Source organism: Dermochelys coriacea, chromosome 2 (genome assembly GCF_009764565.3).
Source record: "Dermochelys coriacea isolate rDerCor1 chromosome 2, rDerCor1.pri.v4, whole genome shotgun sequence".
Classification (NCBI taxonomy): domain Eukaryota; kingdom Metazoa; phylum Chordata; order Testudines; family Dermochelyidae; genus Dermochelys; species Dermochelys coriacea.
In genome coordinates, this window is record NC_050069.1 from 4576919 (window position 1) to 4595665 (window position 18747).

Genomic DNA, 18747 nt, shown 5'->3' on the forward strand with positions numbered 1-18747 from the left:
ACTTGAAGTAACAAATAAAAATGGCTTAGTATGAATCAAATGATTATTTCGTTAATTTGTAAAAAAAACTCAATGAACACAGGGTTTTGCTCTCCTTTTTATTTTTTTACCTTAAACATTGTTGTTGGGAACCCAAAAATCGACCAGCCTTGTGCTAGTGTCATTGTCCGTGTGTTGTACATCCTCCTCAGTGTCTGATCCACAGAGGTTATGATTCCGTGACAATTCCTACTTAAGGGCTTTAGTTTGACAGCTCAGGTTGGAGAGGTTCGTGCTTTAGGTCTGGAGGCACCAGATTCAATTCCTGGTGATGCTCGAAACGGCAGTTGTATATTAGGGTATGATAACCAGGAACTGAAGGTATCACTGGATTTGTGTGGGAGAACCGAAGTGCTCACATGGATCTGATTGCAGGATTGGGGCTTAAAATGAAGCAGATCAGCATTGCTTTCTAAGATGAATGATGCAGGGGGAATCTAAAAACATCAAGAATGATGGAAAGTTGACTGGTTTTGTTTTTACGCTCATTTGGATTTAATAATCTGAGGTGATATTAGAATTCCAGGGAATTAACTGAAAAACTAAAAATCTATCACTTCCCCATCTTAGGTACTTATCTGAGCCCCATCTTTGGAGCATACAGTCGTTAATGTATTTATCCTCACACACTGTTGTGAGGTGGGAAAGTGGAGACTAAGCCCCACATGCTCAAAGATATGTCAGTGCCTAAAACCCATTGAAATCAATGGAGTTAGGTGCTCAAAACCTTTGAGGAGCTGCCCCTAAGTGATTTGCCTAAGGTCACATAGGAAGTCTGTGGTGAAGCCGGGACTCAAATCCAGGCCTCAGAAGTATCAGGCTAACACTTTAACCACTAGACTATCCTTGCGTATGGCACAGTCTCCTGCAGATCATAGAATAGAATTGTAGGACTGGAAGGGACCTTGAGAGGTCATCTAGTCCCATCACTTGCACTCAAGGCAGGACTAAGTATTATCTAGACAGTGGTTCTCAACCTAGTTACCATTGTGGGCCATATCTGATACTACCTGTATGGCCCTGAGGATGTCACATGGACCGCAGCGGTGTCCTGATTGGGCTGCAAATGGCCCATGAGCTGTGTGATGAGAACCACTGATCTAGACCATCCCTGACAGGTGTCTAACCTGCTCTTAAAAATCTCCAGTGACAGAGATTCCCTAGCCAATTTATTCCGCTGCTTAACCACCCTGAGAGTTAGGAAGTTTTTCCTAACGTCCAATCTAAACCACCCTTGCTGCAATTTAAGCCCATTGCTTCTTGTCCTATCCTCAGAGGTTAACAAGAACAATTTTTCTTCCTCCTCCTTGTACCAACCTTTTATGTATTTGAAAACTGTTATTGTGTCCCCCCTCAATCTTCTATTCTCCAGACTAAACAAACCCAATTTTTTCAATCTTCCCTCATAGGTCATGTTTTCTAGACCTTTAATCATTTTTGTTGCTCCTCTCTGGACTTTTTCCTATTTGTCCACATCTTTCCTGAAATGTGGCACCCAGAACTGAACACAATACTCCAGTTGAGGCCTAATAAGCGTGGAGTAGAGTGGAAGAATTACTTCTTGTGTCTTGCTTACAACACTCCTGCTAATACAGCCCGGAATGATGATTGCTTTTTTTTGCAAACTGTTACACTGCTGATGTTGTCCAGTACAACATTTCATGAAAATAATCACGGAGTGAAGTGTTGGCTTATGAAGAAAGAGTAAGAGAAACAATATGATAACTGAAGGGGAGAGAATTACAGTCCTGAAACATATGAGGGAAGTAAACACTAAAGAGAGGAAATACTCAGCATAATTAAAAGGGGTGTATCTAGGAGCAACAGGATGGAATCTAGGAAGGGAAATTGAGCTCAACTGAACATAATAAGAACATAACATAAGAACATAAGAACGGCCGAACTGGGTCAGACCAAAGGTCCATCTAGCTCAGTATCCTGTCTTTCAACAGTGGCCAATGCCAGGTGGTTCAGAGGGAATGAACACAACAGGGAATCATCAAGTGATCCATCCCGTTGCCAATTCTCAGCTTCTGGCAAACAAAGGCTAGGGACACCATCCTTGCCCATCCTGGTTAATAGCCATTGATGGACCTATCCTCCATGAACTTATCTAGTTCTTTTTTGAACCCTGTAATAGTCTTGGCCTTCACATCTTCTGGCAAAGGTTTCACAGGTTGACTACGCATTCTGTGAAGAAATACTTCCTTTTGTTTGTTTTAAACCTGCTGCCTATTCATTTCATTTAGTGGCCCCTAGTTCTTATGTTATGAGAAGGAGTAAATAACACTTGCCTATTTACTTTCTCCACACCAGTCATGATTTTATAGACTTCTGTCATATTCCCCCTAAGTCATCTCTTTTCCAAGCTGAATAGTCCTTTTTAATCTCTCCTCGTACGGAAGCTGTTCTGGGACTGGGACATATTGTTTGCACTATTGCCAACTCTCATGATATTCTCACAAATCTCACAATATTTGGTGGCTTTCTTGAAGCTCCAGCTCCTGGTGGCATGTGATGATGTGAGACTCCTAGCTTTCATGTTTTAAAATAAGCAAGTTTCTAGCCCTCTTGGTTGTGTGAAAGGCTTGAAACTGTGACCCAAGTATCCCCTGAAGGTTCCAATCCCAGAGAACAAATACAAAGAACAGTAATTTTTTTAAATGTCATGATTTTTAAGCCCATCTCATGTTTTTTTTGGAGCTTGACTCATAAGTTTTGAACTCAGCTTGGGACTGACAGCACTGTGATAGCTTTAGGAAAACTCCTCAATACCAGATCAAACCTTCTCACAGAGCCAATGTTTGGCTGTGGAACAGTCTCTCCAACCCCAGTCCCTCTATCCTTTAAAACTAGACAAAATCCTGGGGATCAGACTGTAGGGCAAGGGGGGATGAACTCAAACAAATTGCTACAGTATGAATCAGTTAAGGCTGGCCTACACCCAACACACCTACCACAGAACCACCAAGGCAAAGAAATGAAAACCTAAGCCATCTAACAGTACATACATAACCTCTTCTCGTCCATCCAGGGACACAGACTTCACAAATGGCACAACCATCACACACTACAGACCACATGGCAGTGGGAGGAGGGAAGTTTGGGAAAGGAAGTGCTGGAAACCCTATGGGGGCACAGTTAAGGATGTGCTGTCTGTTATTAAGTGTTTGTACAGTGCCCAGCATGATCAGGTTTCAATCTCAAATGGGGCCTCTAGATCCTATTGTAATAATAAATAAAAAAATTATAATAAATAATGAGACAAGCTAGGCGTGAAGAAACAGAGCTAGCTGCATCTCTTTTTCTGTACCCAGAGCTGCATATCCCCACAGTACAATACCATTCTCAATTTCCTGGAAACCAACATCTGCACTGGATTTTCAGAGATCATGTCAGAAATATGTCTCCAACTCCCCGCTACATTGTCTCAAGGGTCCCAGCTATTAAAACATCCAGGAATCCAATTCCAGCTGTAAACATCCCTTTCTCTTCTAATGGGATCCAATACATTACAAAGAGTGCTTTAAATATATACACAACATGGCTTACATATGGGTGTAATACTGGACCAGCCATTGTAAAAGGCCTGACCTGCTGCTTTTATCAACACCAAAAAGCCCAGAGAGCTTCCTTTATCCATTAGGAGAAAACCTCAATGCAAAGCAGCCAGAAGTAATTGCTCTGACTGGAATCCTCTTCTCCCTGGGGCTGGGCCTCTGTGGATGATATGAAAAATCTTGCTGCCTCAGCCTGAGACCTCCCCACTTGCAGAAGTTGGGTGACAATGAGGATGCTGCTGAGAGGCTAGCTGCACCTCCGTTCTGCATATGAGGGGTATGATCCATCTCCTTTCTATGCTCAGGGAATCCTTACTGAAAATAAAATTAAAAATTTCCTCCTGGTTCAATGAAGTTAAAACACATCTCTGTTTTTCCTCCCAGATGTCCCTATTTATAGATATCAAAAGTTAGCAGGCATGTAAGTTCTAGTAATAATTACCAATACAATCCTAATTGCTAACATGAATAATTATTATTAAAAGCTTTCTGAAAATTTAAACCCAGGAAACCCACTGACTTTCACTTTTCTGTCCTAGCCCTAATGTTCTCAGCAAACCCTAGCAGGCCTGTTACATGTGATCTTCTGTGCCTGAATTGAAACTGGCTGCTCTTAAAGAGACTGTCAGCTGGTATCATTCTGATTTTGTGTAAAAAAAGTGGCTCACAAAACTGTCTGACTAGGAGTGTGATTGTGAATTAAAAGAATTAATTGAAATATAGTTTTTGGTTTTGTGTTTTTCTGGATTTAAGCATTGCACTAGAAACCGCACTGAGTTATTGCAGGAGAACCAGAAAGTGAAACTGACTAGAAACTGACTAGAAACAAAAATGAAACTGACTAGTGGAGTTTCACTGCTCCAGCTGATTGAAACAAACCACCAGCAGCAACAGGGAAAAAGCAAATTAGATTTAAAAAACCCTTCCTAGTTGAACAGGCTAATCTGCTGGTTCTCCAGCTTTTTCATTCTATGGGCTGTTGTATAAGACAAGCAGATCCTGTAATGAGAGATCCTCTTGCACAGTCAGATTCCTTCCCAATAACCCAATCCTGCACTGCTTGCTTCTCAACATGCTTCATCCTGTGACCTGCTGGGGTGGGCTCCACAATTTGAGAACTCTCTAAAATGCTCTAAAGTGTTATTAGTTGGGGGTGGGAGGAGAATTACTTTAAATACATGATTTTAATCTTCCCAGTGTCCTGTTAACCAAACCAGCCTTTTTGAGACATTCTCCCACCACATCCTGCAAGACTGTTTCCAAGCAGAGATTCTAACCTGCCCTATTTTTAGCCAGGATTTTATGCTCCCGCTCCTCCACCCCCATTCTACCTCATCAAAAAAGAAAGAAGAAAATCCTCTTGTTCCAATGTATTTCCAAAGAGTTAAAAGCCGCTTTCCTCTGCCCCACTCCAAATGTCCCTGTTCATAGCCTTCATGGGTTGGTAACTATGCCTAGCTGATGTTAACGCATGGATCTATAGTTCCCTGGCTTGTCTTTCTCTAATATAGGGGACTGTTTTTGCCACTTCCCAACCCTCAGGAAAGTTCCTCCTCTTTTAAAAATGCTAGTGTGGGCTGTGAACCTCAAGCCCCAGCTCTGACCTGCTCCTGAGTCAGGTGATTGAGGGTCATGTGACTGCATGCTGGAAGTAGCACCTGCTATAAAAAGGGGCTTCCCCCCCAACCCCATTCTTCTCTCTTAGCCTGAGAAAGATCAGGACCTAATTCTCCACAGAGAGGAGTAGAAGGACAGCTGCCCTGGGGAAGAGCAGCTGGAACGGGACTAGCAGAGCTCCCTGTGCAGATGAAGTTGGGCTAAGAATCCAAATGGGGCTCACTGAAGCAAGACCAGTGGGACGCCTTCCTAGATAGAAGCTGGGAGCTGTGGACTGTGTTGTGCTTGGGGAGACCTAACCAGTAGCAGCAATAGGCCGTGCTTAATTTGTAATGAAGGAGGTGCCGGGGCTCAATCAATTCGTTTATATTTATAATGGATACAGCAAGCTCAGAGGTGCCAGGGCTATGAACTGCCAAGCCTAGAGGTGCCAGGGCTCAGCCCTGGTACAAATTAAGCACTGGGGCTAGGGAAGAAGCCTGTGAACCCAACAAGCTGGGTTGGAAGCAGTCCTGGGCTGGAGTGGGGTTTAGGGCCAGAATAGATGGCTGCTCCTCTGTATGAGGCTCAGGGCAGAGGATGGGACTGGGCTACCCTCCAGTGTCACTGGGAGGGAGCATAAACCCCAGTAACCAAGGGGAGAAGGAGGCTGAATAGTGAGAGGAACACTGAGCCCAAAGGGGACAGTGGAAAAGATGAACAAAGCCCTGTAGTAGGGATGGGGCTCTTGGATCAGCAATCTCCATCTCTGGTGGGATCAGTTCCATGACTAAGAATTTGGCCCATAATTCTGTGCAATACAGAACTCATTGTTTGTATAAAAAAAGCCAGTACTCTTGTTGAGAGGTTTCAGAGTTGTAGCCGTGTTAGTCTGTGTCAGCAAAAACAATGAGGAGTCCTTGTGGCATCTTAGAGACTAACAAATTTATTTGGGCATAAGCTTTCATGGGCTAAAACCCACTTTATCAGATGCAGCAGAAAGTGGTGTTGGAATTCACTCCATGCATCTGATGAAGTGGGTTTTAGCCCATGAAAGCTTATGCCCAAATAAATTTGTTAGTCTCTAAAGTGCCAAAGGTAATCTTGTACAACAATTTAACTCCTGGATTCCTGGCAGTGTTGGAGGGGTGCTCAGTTGTGCACAGCAGAAGTCCTCCTCCAAGCTAACAGTAAGAGGTTAATTTTTCAGAGGTAACTGCTTTACAGTTAACTTCCTTGTAGGTTTAGCACCCCACCATTGCTGCCCAGGAGAGTGTTTTTTATGGTGTCTTCTCACGGTTTATTGTGTCTCTTCTGTTTAAAAGGACATCATCAACCTGAAACTCTAGTTTTTTAAACAGGCTAACAACAGGGCCCCCTTTAAATAGCATGTCTGCAAGGTAAAGGTATGGAACCCTGAGGGATTTTCTCCATATATTTGTCCTGACTAGGAGAGGGCTGGGCAGTTCAGGACATACATTTCTGGGTAAAGATCTAGATCTAGGGGGGTGCTGGAGTTACCCTGCAGCATAACCAAGGCTGGCACAAACCAAGGTGTGGCTGGCTGGCTGAAGCACACACACAGACATAGCTGGGAGTGACTTACATGCTGGAGACTGTTTGTGAGCCATCCAGGCTGGAGGCTACAACGGCAAGGCATTGTAAAGGGCACCTCAGGTTACGGGGTGACATAGCTATGCAGTCTGGATTGTACCCTGGTACACATGCTTAGCCAAATTAACACTAGAGTTGCTAACACCACTTTCTGCTGCACTCTGGATTTATTTAGGTCTCTCATCCAAGTGCCTACCAGACCTAGTCTTACTTAACTTGTGAAAGCAGGGAGACCCTAGGACCTGGTGGTACCTCCACTACTCTCGCTGAGCTTCTTATTCTCCAAGTTTCCTCTTGGTTGATGGCTGATTGCTTTGGGACAACTTAGGCACAGCTGAGGCTTGAAGCCCCAGACATGTAGAAGCACATGAACTCATTTATATTATAAAAAACAGCATGAGTTCCGTTTTGGTTAACTGACCATGAAATTAGTCTCCAATAGCAAAGGGTCTTCTGCTTTAAAGCATGCCTTTATTTCCATACACAGTAGCGGTGCTATGCCTGCTTATCCAGTTAAAAAATTCATCAGGCGGCCTACAAGATGCCTCATTCATTTCTTTACAAGTTGATCACCATATCGATGGTAGATTTAAAAGTGCCAGGATGGGACTGAAAGGGGAGGGAACGAGATCTTGGCAACATCCATAAGAAAGAAAACTATTTAAATAGCCCTGACTGTGCAAGCAGGAAGCCATCGTGACAACTAGAGAACTGAACTTTCCAACGATTAAATATACTCTGCACACAGCAGCAAGTCAGGGTAACTGTAGTGAAATAAGCGTGATGGGGAGATTTGGAACCGTAATCCCTTTCTCTGTAGCAGTGCCTGAGGACAGTCCTGCTTTATTTGCAACTGCATGCTTGGCTCTAAGGCATGGAGCTGGGACTAAATGCATAGGGGAGCCAGCAAGGCCCCTATCCAGTTGTTCCAATTCCCTTTTTATAAACTAAAAATGATCTGGATTATACAAATTCACTTGGCTGAAGATGTACAACTGTTTCACCTGCTTTGGAATGGGAGACCTAAGCACACGGATCAGTGGCTTTGCAAGGTGTGTGCTTAGGTAGATAAATTGTGTTGGCTCCCTGAGCTCCTCTGCCAAAACTTGATGCTGTAACTTCCTCATAACAGCAGACGCTCCCGATGTCTTTCAACAGCAGGGCGGGACTATTTTTCCACTGTTGATGGTGAGGAAAGCACATCAGGATCTTAAAAAACTGTATCAAATTAGAAATGGCACTGCCTCTCTACACTGATGTCATCCGTGGTCCCACAAAGTCATGAAACTTCTTTGTTAGTCTCCTCCTGGCGCTGGCCATCCATCATATCAGGAGAAGGAAGCTGGATTGTGTAGGGGGGCGACACTCAGTGACTGCATGGCCTATTTCCAATCCCTTGTACTACCACGCATCCGGGCAGAATTCCTCTGGGTGGTGTCTGCTGACTCCCTAGATGCCTCTGAAGAGCAGTGGGCGCTGTCTGGGGTTCTCTGATTGGTGTCCCCCTCTGGATCCCTCATTATTACCCTCTGAACCCACTCCCTCCCCTGTTTTTTCAACTGTTGTCCTCCGCCATTACTTGTGGCCTAGCTAAGGGGGAGGGCCTTTAGCTATAGGTGGGCTTGGGCCCGCCATCCCCCTGATTTCCACGATAACACCGATGCGAATAGTTCCTGTAAAATAGGACCTGAGCCATAAGCAAAATCAGTAGAAGTTCCACTGCCCATAGGGCAGTTACCTATTCTGTATGCAGGGAATAACATTCGGCTTCTTTCATCTCAATATCAAGTGTTCTTGAAACGTTCCTTAAGCTGAGCAGCTGCCCTGGGATTGCCATCTCTCTTAAGAGTGGTGAGATCTTCCCTTTTCTCCTGGGGTCATCTCATGGGAAGTTCACATCTCCCAGCATCACTTCAGGGGCCAATGACAGGTCATCATATAAGAGGAATTTGTTAAAATGATCAAGATGACAGCTGTCCCTGTGAGGCACATTTTACTGCTCCCATTGTATAGATGGGGACATTGAGGCATGGAAGGATAGTGACTTGCCCACTGGTCACATATGAGTCACTGGCAATGCTGGGAATTGAATCTGGGAAGCCTGATTCTGTACTTTCCTCTAATGACTAGACAACACTGCCCACATAAAGCAAGCAAACAGGGAAGGATCTTTACTGTGCACAGACAGACAGTAATCCCATTCTTTGTGTGGTAAGGGGATGCATATGTTTATTTGAACAGGAGAGACAGGAGGTTACCAGCTACCAATTCAGAGAAGGGTACTGGATATTTAATTTTCACCCCCATTTTCTAAGTAAAGTTGCTTAGGTCTGATGGTTGCTCATAGTCCAGGTAACAGCAGTGGGATATTGGAAGTTTGTGGTTAATCAGTTCCACATGGTGAAACCTGTGCTACGAAGGGGCTTTCCAAATGCTCGTCAGAACAGGAATGGGTCTTTTATAGTATGGGCAGCAGTAGATTGCTCTAGGGCCCCTGTTTTTGACAAGTGAAGCAATAGCATCAGTGTCGTAAATCACCACTTCAGTGCTAGAATATAGTTATGCTACCAACAGCTGGCCAAGCAGATGCAAGAGTCTGTCTTTGGTACTTCTTTCCTGACATCTCACCTACATGGCAATCGAGAGAAGGTTGTTCAGAAGCATGATATACAGACTGTGTGATCATGTGACTAGTGTGGAGGGCTGGGATTTCGGGGGAGCTGGGTTCAATTCAGGACTCTGACACTGACTCGTTGTGTGACCTTGACTAAGTCACTCATACCCTGTGTGTAGGGGAGCTAACGCTCCTCACTCACCTCCCAGGAGGGCCATAAGGATCAGCTGCAAAGTGCTTTGAGACCCTGAAAGGGAAGACACTCTTAGACAATGTCTACGTTTATGGCAGCTTGCAGAGTACCTACACGGTACTCCCCCAAAGTATGGGTATCAATAGCTGTGTAGACAGCGAGGCAATGTTTAGACGAGTAAAGACATGCCAGAACCTTAGAATATATACCCTACATAGCTCTCCATGTCCCCAAACAGCGCCTCCATTGTCTATGCTGCTATTTTAGCAGTCTAGTGTCCGGCTGCCTCCCTGCTGCTGGAGCCTTGCCCCGCCGCAGTGAAAGGCTCTGGCAGCAGGGAAAGGCTCTGGCAGTGGAAGACAGTGGGGAAAGGCTCCAGCATACCCTACACACTGCAAAGAGTGTAGACAAGGTCTTAATGACAGGCAAAGAATTATTCTGGAAAATCAAATGGAGCAGGCTGTGGTTCTTTCATGGCCTTGTTAGTCCCCAACTCACCCTCTTGCTCCCCATTTCAAAAGTTAGGGACTCATTGGTTTTAGTGATGGCAATTCCTTCCACATCTCCCAGCTGCAGGTGGAGGATCGATTTGTATCAGACAGTGAGGGCATCATTCTGTGGGATAAAACCCATGGACAAAGAGGGGTTCTCAGACTGATTGGAAACAAGGCAGGACAGATTCAAAAAGTGAGACTGGGGTTCAAAAAAAAGCCAAGTGCTGGAGGAATCTGAAGGCTAAGGAGGCGTCAGCACAATCTCTCCCAAGGATCATGACTTAATGTTTGTAAAGTGCTCTGAAGATATAAAATACCATGTAAGTGCTAAGCTCTGTTAATGTTAGAGTCTCAATGTAACAGACGTGCTCACCTGGAAACAGAGATTCATAGAGTTTAAGGCCAAAAGGGACCATCAATTGACACCTACACCAAAAATACACTTTTCCACCGAATGCATCCGATGAAGTGAGCTGTAGCTCACGAAAGCTTATGCTCAAATAAATTTGTTAGTCTCTAAGGTGCCACAAGTACTACTTTTCTTTTTGCGAATACAGACTAACATGGCTGCTACTCTGAAACCTGTCAAAAATACACTGTCAGCCTATATATAACCAAATGCTGTCACATCCTAACACACATTCAAACACCCAGGCTGTACATAGGCATACACCCATATAATCACACATGTCCTATGTATACATACCTCCCATGCACAATGTATGATCTATAGTAGGGTTAGTAAATTAGGTGACACTAACATAATGAGCAAGCTAATGAACACTGAACTAAAGTGGAGCCTCTATAGAAACACATCACAGGATCTGTTTTCCCATGAACTCTTATGAGTTTCCTTTATAAATTCTACAGGTACTGACAAGCATAGATCCCATTATACCTGCACTAATGTTAATAATCTTATGTATACCACCCTCTATTCAGAAGGATCCCAACAGGCTTCAGAAGCTTTACATATTGGAATTAGTTCACCCCTCAAAGAAAGGGAGCCACCTCTGGGATGTAACATGGCATCTATTTAACAGCATACAGCACGACCTCAACAGTTTGGGACAAGAAGCAAAGAACAGCATCCTATAAGACAAGAGCAATCTGGCCAGCACATTGTGTCTGATACTAGATTAATCCACCGAGATGAATGTTAATAAAATAAATCCCAGAAGAGATGGTCTCTGAGGCCTTTGGGCACTTCTATTATTATAATGATGATTACACCATTACTCAGCCTGTTACAGAGCCGAGGGCTATTTACACTGGATGCAAGATCTTTAGGAGAGGCAATCTAGAATACATAAGAGTTCCCTAATGGAGGGGGAAAATGGTGGGCTGAATTCAAATGCATAACAAGCAGGACGTTCTCATTTTCCAAGGGTCTATGAACTACTGACATTCCCACCTGTTTCTTATCAACATTCAAAATTCAGTGAAACCCTTATAGTAACAATCAGCAACTTCCTAGATTTCTAGAGAGGCTGAGTGGTCTAAAGGTCTGAGAAAAGCTCTGTTTCCCTGGAGCTTCTGGGTTTTATTCCAAGCTCTTCTACAGGCTTTCTGGGTGACCATGAGCAAGTCACTTAGACTCATATTTTCAAATGTATCCACTCATTTTGAGTGCCCAACTTGAGATACTTTAGGCCTGGTTTACAGTGGAGTAGTGCACCAGCAGTTAACAATACAAGAACGGCCAGACTGGGTCAGACCAAAGGTCCATCCAGCGCAGTATCCTGTCTTCCGACAGTGGCCAATGCCAGGTGCCCCAGAGGGAATGAACAGAACAGGCGATCATCAAGTGACTCATTCCCTGTCGTCCACTTCCAGCTTCTGGCAAACAAAGGCTAAAAGTTCCCATTGACTTTATTTAGGATTGTAGGTTTTCAGCATCTCTGAAAGTGAGACTCTTGGGGGGAAATCTTGGCTACATTGAAGTCAAGGGCAAAACTCCCATTGACTTGAGTGGGGCCAGGATTTCACTCTACATGTCTCAAGTTGGGCACCCAAAATTATTGGACGCTTTGAAAAAGTTAAGGTCCAAGTCTTTCTGCACCTGTTTCGCCATTAATAAACTTGGGTTATTATTACTTACGTACCACCTATGGCTGGTTTATGTATAGATTAATTAGTGTTTGCACAGCACGGCACTTTGATCGGTTAAATGTTGCATCATTTTGCAAATATCCAATTGACCATTAGAGCACATCTCTGTGCTCAAAATCACCATAAAAAGGAATCCATATTTATCATCTCTCAGTGAGTCCAGAACAAATACTATACATTTCCAAGTAAAAAAATGTTTTTCTATCTACTGTCGTGGGATCTGAGTGTCAAGCTGGGTTCTTTTGGTTCATGCATCATCAGTAGTGATAATGATTCTTCAGGCTAAATTTTGTCCTCACACCTGTGTAATTTCACTGTTTTCACATTATGCCTTCAGTTATACCTGTGCAACCCCACTGAAGGCAATAGGGTTGTAAAGATATAACTAAGGACAGGATATGAAAGCAATGAAGATGCACAGTTGACCCTGCAACTGAAACTTAAACAATCCTGTTGATGATGCATGACTCCAGCTCCCTCTCCCAGAGCTGTGTTGGGTCTAAAGGGCTGATAGGAGTAAAAGTAGTAAACACTTATTTTTGTCACTAAAGCAAGTAGCTCTGCCTTTGATATACCCAGGGGGAGCAGATCTGCTGAGTAAGGAGGGATCATTCTTCCACAGCCACTTTTCAGAGGATAACTGCACTTTAAAGGGACTCCATTCCCAGTGGAGCTTTACCTGTGGAGGGTTAGTGTTATCTCCATAACCATGTGCTGGTTTCCTGTGTAAAATCATGGCTGGCTGCAACCACTTCTCAAGAATAAGGGATGGGATTGGCCATTTAAAGCATGACAGAGGGAGAATACCTGCTTTTTCTGCTGCTGACGAAGTAGACCCTGAGTAAGCAACACACAGGAGGCAGATGAACACGTATTATCTTCTGGCACAAGCCACACAATTCCCTTAGCATTAACATGCACTACGAGAGTGAATCTGCCCATGCTGAGCTATCCCCCCCACAAAGATGAGAGGGCAAGCAGAGTGGAAGGGACTAGAAAGAAGAAGGATGGGGTTAAAGCACAGGGAAGGGCATAAATGAGGCAAAGCAGGAAAACACCACACGCTCACCCCTGTCAACTCCATTATCGTCAGAGGAATTGCAGCAGTGACGCCAAGGGCAATCAGAAAGGAAGAGATAACAGAGTGGCTGCATGAGCTATGCGGGCTGTAAGAGTATGGAGCTGCCAAGGGAGAGGATGGGGATTGTGGTGGTTGAGTGAGACAAGAGAGACAACAGCATGATAATTGCTGGGAACTTATTGAAAAATAAATGGGAGGCAGGTGAAAAGAGGAGCCCATCCCCTTCACGCTGTCATCTGCTCAGGCACAATGTGCTAAATGGGGCTGGGCTCGGTCACAGCGTGAGTGGAAAACCTCCAAGGAAAAACTCGGCCACTGCAGGAAGTGATGTGTTGCTGGTGGAGTAGGTGGTGCTCTTCCCCAGTGCAGAACCAGTGCTCCGGGGTAGTGCTAGGAGACAGAGTGCTGCTGGATGAGACCTCTTTAGGATGCTATGTAAAAAAAGGTCACGACCATTTGTGATTATTAATGATCTCCTGGTGCTTTTTGTCAGGGAGGAAGTGTTAATTCTGGTGTCCTGGCCACCTCCCAGCTCAAGTAACTACACACTCCTGACCTAAATCCCCCTGCACTTACATGCTGCGTTCTTCTTCACTGACTGTTGCAGCGAAACAGATGCCACATTCCACTCCAGAGGTTGCTACTTCTCTGTGGCTAGCAAAACAATCCCTGGGCACATGGTTGATACCTCCAGTAAAGTTAGTACCATTCCTTAGAATAAAGGTGCTACAACCTATCATTAAACCGCCATCACCATAGCGATTGATAAAACATAACACATGAATAGCACTTTTCAAAGAGCTTTACTAAGGCTAACCAGTGAACCCTCTCAACAACCACTATCCCCATTTTACAGGCTCAGATCTAGAGACTTGCTGACAGCCATGCAGCAAGTCACTGGCAGAGCCCAGCCAGAATTAGAATAGGGGAGTTCCTAGGTTCTCAATCCACTAGGCCAGGCTGCCGCCCCACAAAGATTTACAAGCCAGTGCAGTCAGCTTGGATTTTCCTGGAATCTTGGACAGAGCTGCACCAAGCCCAGCTCCCCTAGTGAGAGGCATTTGACAGTCAGCTTTAGAGACAGACATTTTCTTGGTTCACGCCGTGATGCGGAATATACTCACTGTCTCCTTCCACTTTCTCAGGAGTCCGGCTCCAAATGATCTGCCTGGTCTCCAGCTTCACCTGAAATGTCCTCCTCTCGGGCCTCTGGGACTTTTTTGGTAGAACAAGGTCAGCACGGTCCCAATTTCCAAACTCCTGAGGATCCTCCCCATGTCCCCAACCTCCATCCTGGAGTCCTCCAAAAACCCATTGACACTGTTCAGCCTGGACACTGACATCTTTACTGCATGGCCATCGCCTGAAGGAATCACAGAGCAGGATCTGTGTCATGCATGAAAGGAATGAGCCTTTGGGAAATGAAGCCAAGACCCTCGGAAACAAATCTACCCTCTTATTTTCAATTCCTTTCCCCCAAATCACCCAAGACAAATGATCCCTTTGCTGCAGTGGCTCCTAGTGCTGGCTTCCACCACATATGCTGCAAAGAGCCAGGACTCTCCTCAGAGCTGTGGAAAGAGGAAGGGGGTGGGATTGAAGGATCCTGCAACCTTCTCTCTCTGCCACCCAGGAATGAGGCTTCCCTGCTATAATACAGCTGCAGCTGCAGCAGTCAAAGATCAGGCAGGCAGGAAGGCTTGGTGGCTGCTTTTCAAATCAGAGCTATAAAAAATAATCCAACCAGGGCAGGTCCAGGAGGCTGAAATTACAGCAGCCCCTTTACTCACACAAAACCCACACAATCCATGCATGGGAGCTGAAGCTATTGGTGCTGCAGGGTAGCATGGAAGAAAAGCTCCTTGTAGAGCTCTGCGAGGCTGGGTTTTACTGTCAGCTGTGGAAGAGATGGAGGAAAGAAGCCCAGATGGTGCAAAGTAAAAAGGCTGTCCAGCCAGATCCAGAGAATTCTCCCTCAGCCAGCAAGGAGCAACCTCCTCCAAACTGGGGGTGGGAAGGGCTGGAGTGGAGGAGGGACAGGCAGTCTCCTGATGGCTTTTCCTGCGGATCCTGGGGAGGAATGAAGAGAGGTTGGTCCACTAGATTTCTGGCAGCGAATCTGGAGGATGTGGGGTTCCCCCTGCTCCAGCAGATCACAGTCAGGGAGCCCGGGGACTGCAGTTCTCCTCTCTGCCTGCAGATCCTGGCGAGGGAGTATTGGTGTGAATTCCTGGGAGCTGCTGCTCTGCTTCTGCTTGGGGATCAAGATGACAAGGGGGGTTCTCCCCCCTTTTCTCTCTCTCCCTCTCTCTGCTGATTAATTTCAGGCTGGTGAAATGGACGCCCAGAGGAAACTGCAATCACACATGGCCGGAAAGAGATCAGAAAGGAATTTAAAAAAAAATATTGCAGGATCTTGGAGAAAGAAAAATAGAAGGAGAGAAAGAAAAGATGGTGGAGAGTGACATCTAGAGGCAGAAAGCACCTGCTTCCCTCTAGAGGGATGAGGGAAAGATAGGTTTCAGAGTAGCAGCCGTGTTAGTCTGTATTCGCAAAAAGAAAAGGAGTACTTGTGGCACCTTAGAGACTAACAAATTTATTAGAGCATAAGCTTTCGTGAGCTACAGCTCACTTCGGTCGGGAAGCAGAATGGGACATGCTGCTGTTCACACAGTTCTTTCCTCTGGAGAGACTGACTTTTGTTTTTGCGGATGGGTGCTTTTGAAGAGGCGGCTCTGCTAGTTTTGGGGGGAGGCTATTTTCAGCATATTTATACACTTCTTCCATATTCTAGTTATTGAATATGAGTCTATCATTGGTATCTTAACTATTTAATCATTATTAAAATAGTAACAAACTATATAATTACATTATCATCAATTACAGTATATTTAAATCATTGCACTCACCTACAAGCTGTCTTCACTAATGTCACAGTTTAACGACATTACGTCTCTCTGTAGCTTTCTGGATGAAACTGTCAGCGATCTTATTTACATCTAGTTCCCTGGTAGGGTATTGATGCACGTTAAGGACAGCTACATTATTCAGTTGCGTTTGTCCCATTGATGACAGGAAATAATTTTTAAGTCTTCTGAGTTTGGAGAATGAGCGTTCCACAGGGCAGGATGATATAGGCACAGTGAGAAGGATTCTTATAAATTTTCAATACTTTTAAAGTATACTGCGCAAATGTTCATTCCCTTCAGTTTTTAAAAACGACACTGGAAACTGTTATATTTTTCTATATAGCTATGTCCAAGAACATGTCATGGTGTAGTTTCCTTTTCCTCGTTTTTCTTTTGTGTTTTGTTTGCTCTCGCTGGTATCAAAACTAAGGGTAGCAGTTTCAGTGGCCGGATCGTCAACTGTTGCAGCAGATTCTCTTGTATTTGCTGAAGCACATGAGGTTCCTGAAGGTTTACCACTGTTGATTTTGAACACAAATGTATTAATCTTTCAGCCTGGCCATACTCACTTCCATTACCTAACTGTGTATTGCCATATGCTAGTTAGGGGGAACCATACATCCTGTCTTGGCCAGGACAGCCCCTTTTTTAAGCCCTGTCCCAGCTGTCCTGACTTTTTTGGCAAAACTGGGGATTTGGACAAATGCCCAGTTTGCCAGAAAAGTAGAGTGCGGCCTCTAGTGGGGCACGGAGGAATGTGCAGGGGCAGGGGGCAAGGGGCAACTCCAGTCCTGCGCAGGAGGGAGGGTTCTGGAGAGTGGCTCGGGGGTGGGGTCAGGGGGTCTTGGGCTGGTCCCATGTGCAGTGGGTAGAAGGGGGCCTTGGGCTGGCCCTGCACACGGGGAGGGGAGGTCTCGGGCTGGTCCCACATGGCAGGAGGGGAAAGAGGGGCTCAGGCTGGTCCCGTGCTGGGGGGCCTTCAGGCCGGCCCCACGCATGGGCAGGCGGCAGGGACCTCAGGCTGCCCTGCGCACGGGTGGGGGGGGGCGCTCCTACTGGTGCCATTGCAAAATGTTGGTTTAAGGCAAAGTAACTTCCAACAGACATCTTTAATAACATTTATTCCATAAAAACGCATTGTGGCTTGTGGGTGCTGAGCACCCCCTTTTTTTCAGTGGGTGATTGAGCCCCAGAGCACCCAGGGAGTCAGTGCCTAGGGGATGGAGAATGAAGTTTGTGGGGCATTATAGGGGGAACCTGATGGACTTTGATTACAAAGACACAATGAATTGCAATAACATTTGCACTGGTAGCACGGAAATACAGGCAAGACCTTTCAATGTTGCTGGCTGTGCTATGCATGGTGTAGTAAGATTAATCAAGGGTCAGGGTGTCTAGGTCTCCTGTAGAAATGTCTTTTTGTTATTATTTCAGTCTAAAGAAAGAAATAGTAAAACTGGGGCTGCACAGAGAGGCATGGAAGTGGCGTTGTGGTGAGAGACGGGGAGGGGAAGGCTTACAGTCTGGAGGAACCCTGGAACAAGGCTAATCATCTTGGAGGAAACTGCCAAGTATTGCCCTGACAGGTGACTTTTCTCACCTGACTCCCTTTACCTCAATGCACTGAGAGCCACGGTGGGTGAGAAGGTGCAGAAGGAGGTTCTCTCCTACAACCCCTCAGAGAACCCTGGAAAGGGTCAGAGGCAACTGTAAGGTTTTGGGGGGGCTGAGGTGGAAGGAGGTGAAAGGGTGTGACGCAGCAGGGAGTGGGGAGTGTTGACCTGGGAATGTGGCAGGGGAGTTTCACTGGGAATGGGAGACCTGACAGCCTGTCACCTGAGCCAGGAGGGGGAGGGGGAGGTAACACCTCTGCCCGGGAAACTGGACAAGGGCTACAGAAGAGAGCCTGCTGGGGCGGTTTTGGTTTCAGTTTGGTGCTGGTGGTGGAATGCAGGGAACCCCAGGGCTGGGGTCTAAGCTCCTTGCCCCCCAGAAGGATTTGATTGAGCGGTCCTGGTTGTACCCACCAACTCTGTTTTAGACTGTGTTCCTATTGTCCAATAAACCTTCCATTTTACTGGCTGGCTGAGAGTCACAGTGAATCCCAGGAAGAGGGATGCAAGCCCCGGACTCTCCCACACTCCATGACAAAGGGATACAGAGGAGAACGAGATGTTGGCAGGATCTGGTGGGTGTGGGGGCTATAGGGGGAAGAGGGAGTATGGGGAGGGTTTGATGGGGGTGAATCTGGTTGGGAGTGCTGGGAAATGACACAGCCCAGAGCAGTCTCCCACATTCTCTCCTCCAAGTGTAGGGAGGAGAAGAGGCACCACTGGCTGCATGCACTCCATGTGTCGCAGGTGGGAGCCGACTCTGCCCGGGAAAACCTTGCAGGCCTTGGATATGCATCGTGAAACCTGCAGTCTGTGCAGTCTGGGCCTCTGTATTACAGATCAGGGCTTGCCAAGATAAATGGTAGAACTCTAGGCTTTAACGATCATTGGCTCTTTAATTACCTAAATGGTCAGAGCCACA

General features: G+C 45.7%; 1 protein-coding gene across 1 annotated transcript in view; it reads right to left on the bottom strand.

The window, feature by feature from the left end:
- LOC119851292 (1-phosphatidylinositol 4,5-bisphosphate phosphodiesterase gamma-1-like) overlaps positions 1 to 15740 on the bottom strand; it is an 80026-nt gene extending 64286 nt beyond the window's left edge. Inside the window, 2 exon segments of the mRNA XM_038390907.2 lie at positions 14428 to 14526; positions 14529 to 15740. Coding sequence (XP_038246835.1) covers positions 14428 to 14526; positions 14529 to 14646 — 217 coding nt within the window. The 5' untranslated portion in view covers positions 14647 to 15740.
- Between the last annotated feature and the right edge of the window lie 3007 nt (positions 15741 to 18747).